Raw genomic sequence first — 15,001 nt, forward strand, 5'->3', positions numbered from 1 at the left:
TATTCGTCCTTATTTTCTTGGTGTAGTTGACACCATACCACACTCATCTTTCGTGCTAGTCGCCACCACGCATTCACGGTTGTCATAACTGGCATTGTCAGCGTCGTGGCCTCATATTCGTAATAATGCCGCCGTCGTCGCTGGCCCACAATCCAGTGCATCATCGTCGTCGTTGTTCGTGGCTTCGACGTTATATCGTAATCGTCTTACGTTATGGTGTCTTTGTTATCGTGCCGTTTGGTTCTTTGTTCAGGTCCGCATATATGCGCATGCCGTGCCAAAAGCCGAGAGTGACAAACAGTGAGCGAACAATCGAACAAGCAGCAAGATCGGGCTGTTTCCTTGGTCATAAGTGATTTCCGAAGCAAAAGTAAACGCCAAACTGTCACGGCTGGTAAATTACCATAGGGTGCACATCATCTAACCATCGAATAGATATGATGAAAGCTTGAGTGTTGAAAAATTCTTCAGTCCGCACAAGATTACCGCAATACACTCTGCACGCCCATTCCGGTTGTCTCGTTGCCGCTTACAAATACATATATTTCCCGCACACTTCCTTATGATCGAGACCACTGCCTCATTGAAATTTTCTCCTCAGTTTTACTTCGTGCCCCTAAGACAAACACACATTTCTGTGTTGCACGAAGCAGAGTACGTAGCCATTGAAGAAAACTTCGTTTATATCTATACGCACGGCGCCGGGCATTCCCTCCCGTCGCCACCTCACCTTCTTTTCCGCCGTGGATCGTTTTCTAAAGCTAATAAATGTGCCTAAAATTTCTAAAGTAGTTCGTCCATAATTTTTCTTTGTTTGATTTTCCCTCCTAACGTTCTGCTAGCTGCAAGGCCAGAACCACCCCGTGAAACGAACCCGGATTGCAAATCTTGGAGGAACAAGCTGAGTGTACGTATATTAATGTTTCTTCTTAATTCCTTTTATGCAAGTTCAAAAAGTGTATGGGCCTCAATGGACCAGTAGTGTTAACGAGTGCACCGGAGTATAGTACCGTTCTCTACCTTGGGCTATAGAGTATAGCATTCTGGACTAGCTTTCGTGACTCGATCCGGTCCCTTCAAGTCGTAACGCCTTGCGCAGTAATCTGCATCGTATCTTTTCTTAACACCGTGGCTTGTATGAGTTCGGGCTTCACCACACGAAGCATCGCTTAGGAATATCGCTACACATGCGAGTCAACTTACGCGGCTAGCTGTTCATTAGCGTGTGACGAGCACAAGGGCTACCAGCCATACGACATACGCACATACGCTCGTAAGGGTGCGTTCCATTGCGAGTAGTTGAGATCGTCATAAACGGAAGCTTAAACGGAAACGTGACCAACTCGCCCAAGACTGGTTTTGTTGTCTACATTGAGTTGCAAATTAATTTCTTTTTCTCGATAACTCTCGCACAGGTTCAACTGTTATCTGAATGAACGTTAGAACATGAATTTGTTTGACCTTCACGTTTGGGACCTAAAGCCTTCTTGTGGCTTTGTTTACTAAACTTTATCTGCATTTATTGCAATCCATCTTTATTTGATCCGCAAGGCAAAGGCTCTGCGCGCGCACGTTATCACTGCGGGTTGTGGCATTTGTAACACAGTACATTGTTGAAATTCATCGCTTTGCAAAGTCATGAAACCGCTTAACTTAAGTCATAAGGACGAACATTATGCAAACTCATACTCTACCCCCATCTTTCCCACGCTGCCTGAACCACCCTTCCTGCAGCTCCCATGTGGACACCAGCGCCACATTTCACTTTAGTAAATTTTTGCGCAACGGACGTGTCCTTGCACGTCCATCTCAAGAATGAAGCTTGCAACCTGTGACCGCAGCGTTCGGTAGCACAGTACTCGCTACCTCCACCCTCTCGTAATTGTTATTTTGCTTACTTGTGTTTTGTTTGTGCTTATCTTGCTGCAGTGGAGGTCATGCATAGACGCGCGCAATTAAAGCTTAATTGTTGATTGAATTCGTCACTGAGAAGGAAATAGTGAACTTTATTTTCAATTACATAAGTCCGGGTTTGCAAAATCGGGGTGCTTGCGTGGCCTCGCACTGTAAAGGCACAGAGCAAGAATTGTGTACAGCGCATGAATGCGGTTACAGCTTCAGCAATAAAAGGTGTTCACCACTGACAAAAGGAATTATGTGCGATGCGGCAATTTCTTCTGTTTTAGTTTACCTGAAGCTTATGCACCGTATAAGTTTGTATGAACTTTCGTCGTGTGCTATGTAGGCATGGTTATTATATGTCATGTTCCTCAATGCCTTTGAATCGGCCTCTAGGATATAATAAGATTTCGGAACCTCCTGACCCATTCTTTTTCCCAGCAATGTAATCGGTCGCTGCCTCTAAGTCTACTTCAAAAATCATCAACTAAGCTTTAAGCATGCCAAGAAAGATTTTGGTTTTAATATAACAAACCTTTTAGTTGCGCGTTTGCTTGTTTCTATTGATACTTAAAGTTACTTTTGCGGCATTTCTAGAAATACCGATATCGCAACTGCACGTTCGTGTGTGAAGGAGATGAAGAGATATCCTTGAAGAACAATGAAAGGTGTATTGTAAGTACGCGCCACTTACGCTTTTCTTTATTTTCTATGCTAAATTGAGTTAAGCTTTTCTTTCAAAAACTAATGCTCCTTCTCAGTGTCTTTAAAATATGCGGCAGAGGGAACAGAACAAATTAAAATAATCCACATATCACGCCTTGAGATTACTTGATTGTAAGAGCAGTGATACAGCGCATTATGAAAGCTGATTTACGTGAAATCTGAAGCCCTCACAATCGCTTTTCAATACACTCTACAGAACACGAGGAGGAAGAGAGGGTTATTTAACGAATGCTGGAGAGGTTTGTTTAGAGTGCTACCTCAGATGAGAATGCTGATAAACGAAATGACGGGCAAAGTGCATCGTCACAGACACATAAGAGCACACCAAACACACCACAATGCTTCATAATGCTCAACAAGCTAAAGTATGTCGTTCACACCACTGTCTCTGAGCAAGTTTAAAAAATGCCTTCGTTGAGCGATATGCGCGGGCAGCGTTTGTCCGTGGGCCTAGTATGTTTTGCAGCTCAAGTGATGACGGTCTTAGTTGAATTTTCAGAGCGCACAGTGGGGCTGTTCTTTCAGTCGCAAATAATTTACAAGCGCAGTATAACTTATAATACATCTTTGCATATTTGGGTAGAGGCTTGGGGCGACTTGGTCGTGGTACATAACGGCGGTGTTTGCGTAAAGCAGTTAAACCGTCGAGTAGTAATAGAAGCGGAGTACATTCGCAATCTAGGTGACCGCTGCTTAAGCACCCCTTATGGGGCTCTGTCACGACCTGAGCGAGATTACCTGGCCCAGCGTAGGGCAATCGTAGGCACGTGAAGTGATTTGACTAATCTATGATGTGCTGGTTCTGCGTATCCCCCCTTTTCTGTGTGCCTTTCTGTTTGTCGCGCACATATATGTTGCTCGTACGCAAACAGAGATCAGTTGGAAGTTAGCGCTCTTTACTCGTCTCTGTCCTTCCTTTCCTACTTTCATGCGCTACGCAAACACTGTCTTTGCGTACATTGCAGACATGGCATAGTGGTGATCTTACATTGTTTAAGAATAATTGTTTGCTTGGTATAAATGTTCGCATAATTATGACGGGTGTTTCTCATAAAGGGCAAATTTGTGCCAGCAAAGTACTGCTCGGACACGGTGAACTTGCCTGCTATTTATATAAGCGTCATCGTAAGTTTCTGATCATCGACGGCACTTGCGCTGATTCGAGAACGTACTGCAGTATTCGCAGTGCTCGTAATACATGTTTATACAGGACGCATTCTTTAGCTACAGAACTCGCCATGTATTACGTGTGCCGTAACGTGATACGGTGAGTGCGTCTCGCACTGAAACGAAAGAAAATAATGATAACAAGGTGGAGTGATCACAAACAAAAAGCACAATGACATATACAACGTGACAATACAAAAACGTAACAACCTCTGACTGTGACACCGTGTTCAGTCATAATTTATCTGGTGCAGGCTAAGGCAACGCAGAGTCCATCGTTATGTGTGCCTTCTAACGTGTTTTACAAGAACTTTCATCCCTATTGCTCATTCTTTCCAATCTTTACTGGACAATATAGCACTAATATTTTTGCTTTCACCCGTGTGGGTGTGAACGTGTATGAGTGCGCTCACATTTAAACGTAACTTCATGAGGGTTCTTTTTTGTGTCCTCTTAACATTAACCCAATTTGCCATTTCAGAAATAGACTCCTGTGTAAGGGAAAGTTACGCTTGAAGCTACTAGCTTAATTGCGTAGCCTCTAAAGTGTTCTATATCATTCGGCATGCTGAATAAACCTTGCTATTCCAGAAAAATGTTCGCGGAGCCTGTAGCCGTCTATTGTTGTAGCTTATTTATACATCCTTAACTGTTTTCTTTAATGAATCAATTAAGCTTCCAGATGTTCAATCTCCATCCATCCCCAAAAGATCCACGAAAAGAGGCAAAGCCCCTAGGGGTGTCTGCAACGATGGAAAGTGCGTTCCCAAAAAGAGGAAGACTACGCCGAGCATAGGTAGGATCAATTACTCCGTTCTGTTATTTGTTCTAGCAGATTAGTCTCCAGAGCATTTTGAACAATTTAACGCAAGGTAGCCTCGGCAGTTTAATATTGTGAAAAGCACATAACGTGTGCTTTGAGTGATAGTTAGAGGAGCGTACAAAATATATAGTTGCATGCTCCCAAAGAGTGATGCTACGCTTAAAACATGTATGACTTCCAAGTGCAAGAACATCTGCAAGGTATAAAAGCTGCATTTTGCTTTCCTGGTTAATAAGCGCAAAACCAATAAGTGGAAAACATCCCCAAACTACGGTTCGAGAGTGCGTACTGTTATATGAAGTACGGAAGTCTTCACAAACAAATAGTGTTTATGCAAAACACAACTATAGAGTGACAGTGAAAGCACAAAGGCACATTCGGTGCACATACAACCTACGTCTGGCCACGTGAATGTCATGTCATCGCGAAGTGAGCCTTACATTGCGCTAAAACTGATAGTACGACAAAACGTACTAAATGTAGGGGCGTTTAAGGAAGGTTGCACTTTTAGTCTGCAGTGAAGCAGAAACCGAACGTCACGCAACGAGCGAGAGCATAGTTCCTAAGTCACAAAAACAGTGGTCACCACAGCAAAGGTGTAAAAAAATGGTACATTGATATTTTTGGGTACAAAAGCAAGGCACTGTTCCAGTAATACCTAACAGAGAAGGAACCGCTTACAGGTGGTGTGAATGGGCTTAAATCCGGGCATCTGAAAAGCGGCCAGAACGTGTGACCTACTCATTGCGTGGATGGCTTTGTGGCTCATATAAGTCAATTTCTGCATGAGACCAACGAACAGAAAAGCTACAAAAAGCACAGGGGAAAGTGAAACGTGTTATTTAACTGAAGTGCAGAAATGTCTAAGTATACTTGAAATCAACCCACAAAAACGACGGCTACAAGAGGACACTGGACGAGCGTTCCTCCTGTGTCCTTTTTTTTCGTATTGCCGTCGTATTTCTGCGCCGACATCAAGTACGCATTCATTCCAACTAGCCCAGCTCTCTAACTACTGGAAAGTGAAAGTAGTGATCACAAAAGCGAAAAAAAAAAACTACTCGGCCATGCTCGGAATAGAACCCTCCGCATACCGTACGTGACGCTCTACTAATTGGGCTATGGGGACACCTGTCCTCTCACCCACTTTCTTTGGTATTTGTAGTTGTGGAGTAAACATATCAGTTTTAGCAAACACGATTTGCGGTCAAGGCGGCAGATGCTCCCGTGTGCCCTCCGCCGCATCATTTCGTGTTGGCTGCATATACTGGGTACTAAGGAGAACCGATTTCCTCAATCATACTGATTCTTTCTGGCCAAATCCTTCGGCACATAAACACTCCCTGGCTTGCAATTGCTCTGACAGAATATCAGACGCTAAGCGGGAACAATTGCTAGTTACGATGCCGAGCCTCAATCCTGATAAAAAAAACTGACATTATTGTAGCGTAATAACGAAATTCGCCAATGTGACATTGCTTACTGCTCATACGGAAAAAGAATAATAATAAATAACCAATTCGAGAAAGTAAGTAAACAGTATGGTACGGATTCATTCAAGCACGAAGAGGTCGGCTTTTCTTCAGTGAACACCTTAGCGTACAGGGAGCACACAAGACGTAAAACGCATAAGTTCATTTATGTTCGCAGGTTATTCTAGCGAAGCTGTTTATGGCTAGGCTTCCGTGGATTTTTCGTGTCCATCGACAAATCTGCGTGCGCAAATACACAACTCCCGAATATTTCGCGAAACCGCTTCGTTGTCTGTAAAAGCTAATACGTCTCATCACTTGGATACGCATTCTCACTCAGTAGTTATCGACAGGCATCATTTTCAAGATCAGTAGACTGATCAGGTAGCTAATAATTATTTTTTGCTTGCTTACGAGGGTATGATCCACTGCTTAATGGGGTATCAGCCATTCATTGTCTTACGTGAAGGAGAAATTTCTCGTTGGATTAACTTAGAAATGGTAACGCATTAAATAACAGATGTGACACGAGAATATGTGTCCATACTTATCATGATAACCACTGATCAGGACATTAAGTGCACATCCAAGTGATGAGACGTATAAGCTTTTGCATAGAATGAAGCGTATTATACGAACATGGTCCTACTAAGGCTACCGACTAAGGCACAGTAATCACTAAAATGTTAGTGTGCGTTTGTGTGCTACCTATCAAGAATTAAATATGCACATGTGTGTGTGTGTGTGTGTGTGTGTGTGTGTGTGTGTACGTGCGTGCGTGTGTGCATATGTGTGTGCGTGTGTGTGTGCCGCCGATCAAGACCGCCAATCAAAATAAAAGTGCGTGTGTGCATGTGTCTTTCTTCGGGATGACCGTCGTCACCACTCAAGAAAAATAAAATTTGCCCTTACCTGTGATATAAATTCTGAGTCATCTCGATGTCGTATGCTCAATAGCTTAGCTGGTAATCCACCGTCGCCGCAGTCGAATGGCCCGTGATTTATTTTTTCTCTCTAAATTTTATGCTACCCCTTTTGTCCGGCAGCTATAAAGCCAAAAAAATTGTTTTATAGTTACGCATAATATTTATTTAAAAAATATTTATTCAATTGCATGGCAATGAACATAACAATTATGTCCTATGGCTTGTTTAGTACCTCGTCTAAAGTACTACATGAAGGACGATCCATCCTGCGCAGATTATGTGCAGTATACTGGTGCCTGGGACTGTTTAAATACGGCGTGTTTTATTTTCACGCAGGTATGTCTACAATGCCACCTCCTCCATGGGATCGCAACCCTGATTGTAACGCTACGATGGAAAAGGTCAAGGTATTTATCACAAATCCATGCATCTTTCATTGTTTATTCAGAATGTGTGCGTACCGGTACATTGTCGGCACTCAGATAATTACTGTTGTAAGTACAACCGTCTTAAAGATTTAAGGCGTGGTTCCTGACTTTCAGTATACGGGTTAAACTGTGTGAAAGGGACAAGGTAATGGATATGCCAGTAAATTAGTCACTGCAGGCATCTATCTGGCTGGCTGAATCTATAGAGGCAGGCTGAAAGAAAAACATTGCACAAAGAATGAGAAAAAAATCAAGCGTCACTCATACGGATGCGCTTTGTTTGAAGAACTCATAGCTGATACGACAACGCATACCGAAACGACGACGCTAAAGAGGAGGACGACGTTGAAGACAATGACAACTAATGTTGCGAAAGGGCAACACAGTAGTGCGTGAAGCAATCTGCCTGACTTCGAACCTGCAACCACCATCTATCATCAGACTAATTAGCTTGCAAGATAAATTAACAATGTATTCCGTAATAACGAAGGTGCTAGCGTCAATAAGTCGGGTTTTTTACCACTTTCATATAGTAGTTATCCAAGGACCCTGGTTTACCTGAGAAATAGAGCTTCTTATGACTCAGAAAATACGCAAGCATGCTGCTTGATTCTGGTAAATTTTGCGCTCTTTTTAGCTTATTCCTTCGGGTGGTCCCTTAAACAAATTTACAAATTTGTTTTACGGCGAGCAGCAGTTGTGAGCAAGGCGATGAGCTGAGCGCGTCCATTCTTGCGCAAGAATTTCTAAAGATTCTCATATAATATATAGGGGAGTTCTCTCACCGGACTTTGGCAGCATCTTTATTTCGATCACTGCAGATGGAAAATTCCAGAGGTTTACTGACCCAGAAACTGGACAATCTTAGCGTTTCTTCCATAGATGTTGGGAAAACAAGTTTGTTTATGTGGGCGGACAAAGCTTCCGAATATTGTATTTGTGTATTTGGGCAACGGAGTGACCTGTAGCTTTCTTTTTTTTTTCACTTGGGTTTCCACACGGCATAACGTCATTATAGAGTTAAATATATAAGCATGCAGGCCCGTTTCATAGACATATTGCGACGGCGACTTAAAAAATGTGTTGTCCATAATGCTTTCCGTCATTTATCGCTAGAATACAGCACGAAAATAGTCAGAATGTTATTGATGATTTTAAATAACCTTTCCCGTACATTCATAACATCTCGAGCGCTTTCAACAGCGGAAGTGTCCATTTTGTCGTCCACATGTATGACTGTTATTAGGTGCGTACAGTACCTAGTAAAGTCCGTATTATTACACTGTAAGTACTTCAGTACCCAAGCCCGCTCTGTTGTGCTGAAAGATTTAAATTAATGCTTTTCTGGCAGGGTTGCAACGTTCAGAATGTATATAAACTGGAATTCTGAAAGGAGTCTAGAACTTCCGAATGTTTCCATCTAAACGCCTGTTAGATGGTTTGCCACAGTTGCAGCCAAAATAAAGTAGCGTATTCCATACTTATATTACGCCATTGTTTAGCTTGTAAACTGATATGTTTGAAGAAGAATTAGCCTTTTTAACAAAACAATCAATCCCCATCCCACGGAGCAACAATAACTATAAGCAACAAATTTGCCCAACAATTTGTTGGGCAAATTGTTGGGCATGATAAGCCTAACAAATTTGCTAATTATTCAGTCACGCTGACCATTTTATCTGAAAATCTGCATCTGTATTGCATGAAGCATTCTCGCAAGCTTCCTGCTAAGCAAATTATTGCAATTTGTATTCCGACTTCTTTAATGTCAAGTATGAAATTTGCTCCCTTTTTCTAGGGTCACATTTACTACCAGTGTATGTTTCTGTGTGAAAAAGACGAAGAAATATTCTTGAGAGACAAAGAACCGTGTATAGTAAGTATGCTGCGAATGATAATGTTGTGCATTTGTGTATTTAAGTAGTACTACGACTTTATTCGTATTCATTTCATTGCTTCACCGTACTTTACGTAAAGAGTGTCGGGTGTGTATGAAAATTATACAACAGGCTCGTGAACCATACGGACTTAAACTGAATAATATTTAACGGCGTTATTCAAGGAATGAGTGTACCTTGGATCTTCTGGATAAGATAAATCAAAAGAGCGAAATCCAGGAGTTGGGTGTAGAAAGCAAAGCTTAGGGACGCACTGTTATGATTGGGGTTTCAATCCCATCGCTCGTGATCCGTTGTCAAGATTGGAGTCGTTCCGGGTAGCGCGTTGTCTTGCGTCTTGGTCGGTGCGGGGGAAGGAGTGTCCGTCGGCGTTCCCGCGGCAGCTCCCCCGCCCGTAGGAGATCAGGTCCGCTTTGTCGTGTTGCGCACAAAGCCTGCTTCGTTGAACTCCTTCAGTCACAACGCATCCTAGCTGAAGCGACGGAGAGTGGAGGATGCGCGTATTGATATCGACACAAAGTCGACTTAGTCACGCCGTGGCTAGAGGTTGGCGGCGATGCTCCCGGGATGTTGCCTCCACAGTCGCAACTGGTTGGCGAAACTCTACACTGCAGCTGGCCGTTCTTAACAGCACTCAACCTAGAATTTCTACATAGCCTATGAGTACCGTAGTATCAAAAAACAGCTTTAGATAAAAAAAAATTAACTTAGCGCAATTTTTTTACGTAATTGTCACCGATAACATTAAAAGAAGAAGAAATAAAAACGAGATACCTTTACTAAACAGGGAAAGGAAAGAAACACAAGGGGAATTAATCTGCGCGAGTGAATGAAAAGGTAAAAGAATAGTTAGAGGTTGTCGCTTCAGATGGCACCATCTGCAGGCTGTCTTTCCTTCTACATCAATGTCACTATTCCTTTATTAAGGATATGAAAGTTGCTGCACATTTAGAAGAAGCACGGTTGACTTGCTGTATAGGTAATAATGAATCTCAGTTAACGTCGCATGACATCGCTTGCCCCTTCTCAAGTGTGTTCAATAAACGCCTCTCACATGTGACTGTTTGGAGATGTATGGCGCAGTACATGCCGTGCGACGGAGCTGCAACGAAAGATTGCTGAACTGGCGTCATTACCGTTCAGTAAGACTGAGGAAAGAAGGTCCAAATCCAAAACAGCATGGACCGGCACAGCACTACAGGAAGCGGCGCGGCTTTGCAGGGGAAAACCTGCGAATATGTCAGTGACAGGCTGATCTAGTGCCTACGGGTGAGCCAGTGAAACAGCTGAACTTTGCTGTCTGACTCGGAGATGTTTGCTTTTCTGACTGACAGCGCATTTATCTACTTAGAACATCACGAAGACACAATACAACAAGCGAGCATTTTCTCAAGGTAATGAAGAAGTGTTTCGGTGACTCTGTGGCAAAAAAGAAACGCGCCTATCAAACAGTCGCCAAAAGAGCACATGTTCCCAGTAAGTACGCACAACGTTGTGCAGGAATTCCCAAATTTTGTGTGATATTCAACGCTGGAACGCCAGGAGAAAATTTTTAGTAGGACATCTCTGCAATAGACTTGCCTAATAAATCTGCAATTTTATAAAGTCATAGAAAGCATAGAGAATGTATAAATTTCATACAGCATTGACGAACATCCGAAACGCTAAAAGTACGCCGGACAACGCCAACATTTGTGCACTCGGCTTAAGTGATATCAATAATCACTGTCGAAACTACCCTTAACTGGACCTTCGACAATCCGGCAAATTGTTCACGAATACCTTCTGCGACACGAAAGAGCTTGGCGCCACACATATCAAGATTGTTTCATTTACGCTTTGTCTAATAGAGCAGCTGCTCGGTACTTATCTTATTATGTATCGTTGGTCAACGTAGCGGACGGTCATGTGTGCATGTACACTCCACCATCTAGACTTACTGCGTACAGCCTGAAGTTCCTAGATTATGAACGCTACGTTGGACGCCTTTGCATCACCTGTTTGTTTCCTGCGACCACTCGCTGCCTTCGACACCAATGAGGAACGAGTTTCTTATCCTTGCAGCATAGTTGCCCAGTGTTTTCAAAGCCTCTTCAGTGCCCCAAGTGCCTGAAACTTCGATACGTGAATGCCGCGTCTACAAACCCAGGTGCGTATCACTGGCATGGGAAAAACCGCACAGAAGACACTCGCTGTACTACCGTCCTTAAGTGCTTGAACTGCTACAGTTCTCATGACGCCCCTTCCAAAGACTGTCCTCAATTAAGAACAAGTCCTTCATCCCCAAAGAAATGGTCAGGAAGAATTCGACCCACAAAGAAGCTACTGAAGTTGTCCGGCATTGCCTACGTAGCCCCCGATAGTCTTCCAGCCAAGCTACGGCTGCTGTGAAGCAGATGCCCTACATCCCTTGTACTTTCTACCCTTCCAGCACCGCACAAATCACAATTTGAAGACACATCGGATACGGAGGTCGGTAAGGCTGTTTAGAATAATGTCTTGCACTATGTTATACACAAATGGTTGAAGTGTCGCAGCGTGCTGCGACTACTTTGACATTCGATACACCTACTGATGAACTGCCAGTCGCAAGTCGACATCATCATTATCACCATAATCACTAATTAAACGTTAAAAGGCTTCTGTCGGTGTGCTACATATAGGGGGAACATACAAAAGATAAAGTCAGAAACATAGTTGTGGGATGTCATGTAACAAAACATACAACTCCACTGGATTGTATAATGCAGTGAAATACAAACACGAGGATTAAAATTACAACCAATAGAAACAATGCAAGGAAACGGTGCAAAGTAAATTAACCAAAGCACGTTAAGCAGCAAGACCGAAATTGTGTCTTAGGAACTGCTGAAATATGGATGGACTACGTGCTATTACTATGCGGGAGGTAAAATATTCCATTCTTGCATAGCTAAAGGCAAAAAAATCTTTGTTCAAAGCGTTTTTTGACCATGAAGACGGTGCAGACTGAGGAAATTTAAAAAATGGCACGAAGTACGATTAGGTGGCAGAAGGCGCGTGCCACGTAATTGAGGGGAGCAAGTCAGACACGTACTACGGCAAGTAATTTACGACATCTGTGTACTCCTAAACAACCAGCACTCTACGCCTGATCAAAGTACGATGTATATGCAAGCTATAAAGATTGCAGTGCTGGCATTCATTGAGCAGTGGAATTTTCCACAAGCTAGGATTATTTCGTGCGCAGATAAGCCGAAAGGGGCCTCTCTGGATGGCAGAAAAGAAGATTATGTGCTCTCTTCCAACGAGTCCTGTCGAAGAAAGCCTGAAGTGTGTAGTCGTTGCCTGGGCGAGCGACTACACACTTCAGCGTGTTTTTGGCTTCGCAGATGTGTTGTGCGCCCCTCATAATCTTGCACTCTCTCTTTCTCGTCCTGTATCTTTTCTCCTCGATTTTTATCATCCGCCCACAGGGGTGCATACCGGATGTTACCACCTCGTCAACCTCTCCGCTTTTTGTTTATGCCCATTTTTATCTTTCTAATCTAAGCCAGTGACTTGATGTGGTTTAGCAATCTTCCCGTACTACTCTGGTTTAGGGGTAAAAAATTGTGCAGCAATTATAATTATAAAAGAATACGGTTGGTTATAAAAGAACACACACGCACACGCACGCACGCACGCACGCACGCACGCACGCACACACACACACACACACACACGCACGCACACACACACACACACACACACACACACACACACACACACACACACACACACACACACACACACACACACACAAGAGAAAACTTCTCAAAAGCCAACGTTACTTGGCGTGTGGATGCTATAGAACTTCTCATATGCACTCACTTGGCCATAGCCAACGGTAGCCAGCGACACTCAACGATCATCTATTTCTTTTTGTTGGCCATATCTTTATGTAGGCGTGAATTATACGTAATGCCGATGGCTGCAACGCACAGGAGGGTTGTACGGACTGGCTACGGCCAAGTGGAGAGCAGCACGGAACCACTATGTTCATATCCCTACGCGTCCTCACCTTGCTTTTTGTCAGCGTTTGTGTGTGTGTGTGTTTGTGCTTCGTGCATCCGTTATAGTAGATGCACGAAGCACCTTCAGAATCAGTAATTTCTGTAATATTGCCAGCAATTCTACAGCGCAGTAAGTGTGTCTCATCCGATTGTAACGCTCAGAGGATAATGTTGTAGATTCTCGAAAGTATACGCGAGCATAAGCGATAACTCTTGAATATACTGTGAGGCATGTATAAATAGCCGATGAATTCAACCCAAGGGATTGGATTCGACGGCCGGCGACTGAAACAGCCAATATGATTGTGATTTCAGGGTTGCTTGCCTTTTTGGCACAAGTATGCCCACTAAAATATAGATTCCTAACTCATAGTTATGGCAGTGTTTGTTTTTTCACCATCAAGACAACGTAGCAATATTGAAGACAGCGTATCGAATTGTTTGAACAGCTGTTTCAGTGACCCCATAGGCTCTACGTTGCGCCAGTTACTGAAGCTCCTCATGCAGCGAGAAAAGCCGGCCGCTTGCTTAACCAGTGATTTTCTGTTAATTTATCGATGACTAACACAAAAAAAGGTCATATTATTTGGGATTGGTGTTCAAGGTTTACAAAACCTCTGATGTACGTTGTCAGTACGCTCCTTACCTGTCTTATTTATTTATTTATTTACTATCTTTTACTAATATATAATGTAGAAAAGTAGTTATTAAAGGTTGCGTACAGTAAAAAAAGCTAAATAAGTTAATTATCTTCCTAAATGTCCAACGGTTCTCACGTCAGCTTCTTATATTGTGCTCTTGTCTTTGAAATTCCTGCGACGGGCTCGGAAATGGTAACATTTTCATCGTTTCTTTTTTCCACGTTTCAGCTTCAAAAAGGCCAAGTTAAATCACCCGTTCCCAGTCTGACACAACATACAAGTTGGCCTAACGGTGTCTGCCAAGATGGAGTATGCGTTGCTGAAAGTCCAAAGAAGAGCTAGGCTCCATCACGAATAAGCAAGACGGAATGTATTTTTGCGCCCCCTTTCATTTAAGAAATAAAGGTTAGCAGAATGCTTTCGCATGATTCAAGATACAGCACAAGCGACTTTCAAGCTTTCCGCAACATGTAAAATAAGGATTCCTTCCAATGGTGACGGTAAAAAGGCCGTGGACTCGAAGGTTTGAATTACATTATTTACCCGGACATTAGGACAGATTAAAACTAAATTTAAGGAAAACAGTAATCTCCACAAATAAAAATATACGTGGGTTTCTAATGTGAAAGGAGTGTGTTTTACGTATCAACCTAAAGAAAAGTTACACTGTTTGGATAAGGAAACGCATGATTCGATTTGTTCTAGATTTACGCGTAGGGTCCAGGTAATTCTGCAGTGCAACTGCTATCACAAATATAAGGGACGCCGCGATGAATGGAGAGTCTGTGTTCTTTTGGCTTTCTGTTAGAAAAACTGAAATTCCTCTCAACTGTGGTTTGCAGCGAAGCCGAGAGCTTCTATAAGAAGCAACACAGAGTGCCAACAAGCCTCTACAGAATTCCTGCAAGCCAAACTGAGCAGTGCTTAAGGTACAGAATCACAATTGAAGTTTCTTAATTGGATCGTCATCACCATAGACTTCTGCGC

At 42.9% G+C, this 15,001-nt stretch overlaps 1 protein-coding gene across 1 annotated transcript in view; it reads left to right on the forward strand.

The window, feature by feature from the left end:
* Positions 1-14,435, forward strand: part of LOC126544939 (uncharacterized) — a 43,134-nt gene extending 28,699 nt beyond the window's left edge. Inside the window, exons 17-22 of the mRNA XM_050192497.3 lie at positions 843-907; positions 2,497-2,574; positions 4,468-4,588; positions 7,350-7,420; positions 9,240-9,317; positions 14,243-14,435. Coding sequence (XP_050048454.2) covers positions 843-907; positions 2,497-2,574; positions 4,468-4,588; positions 7,350-7,420; positions 9,240-9,317; positions 14,243-14,356 — 527 coding nt within the window. The 3' untranslated portion in view covers positions 14,357-14,435. The remainder of the gene's footprint in view (positions 1-842; positions 908-2,496; positions 2,575-4,467; positions 4,589-7,349; positions 7,421-9,239; positions 9,318-14,242) is intronic.
* The last annotated feature ends 566 nt before the right edge of the window (positions 14,436-15,001 follow it).

This window comes from Dermacentor andersoni, chromosome 3 (genome assembly GCF_023375885.2).
Source record: "Dermacentor andersoni chromosome 3, qqDerAnde1_hic_scaffold, whole genome shotgun sequence".
Classification (NCBI taxonomy): Eukaryota; Metazoa; Arthropoda; class Arachnida; order Ixodida; family Ixodidae; genus Dermacentor; species Dermacentor andersoni.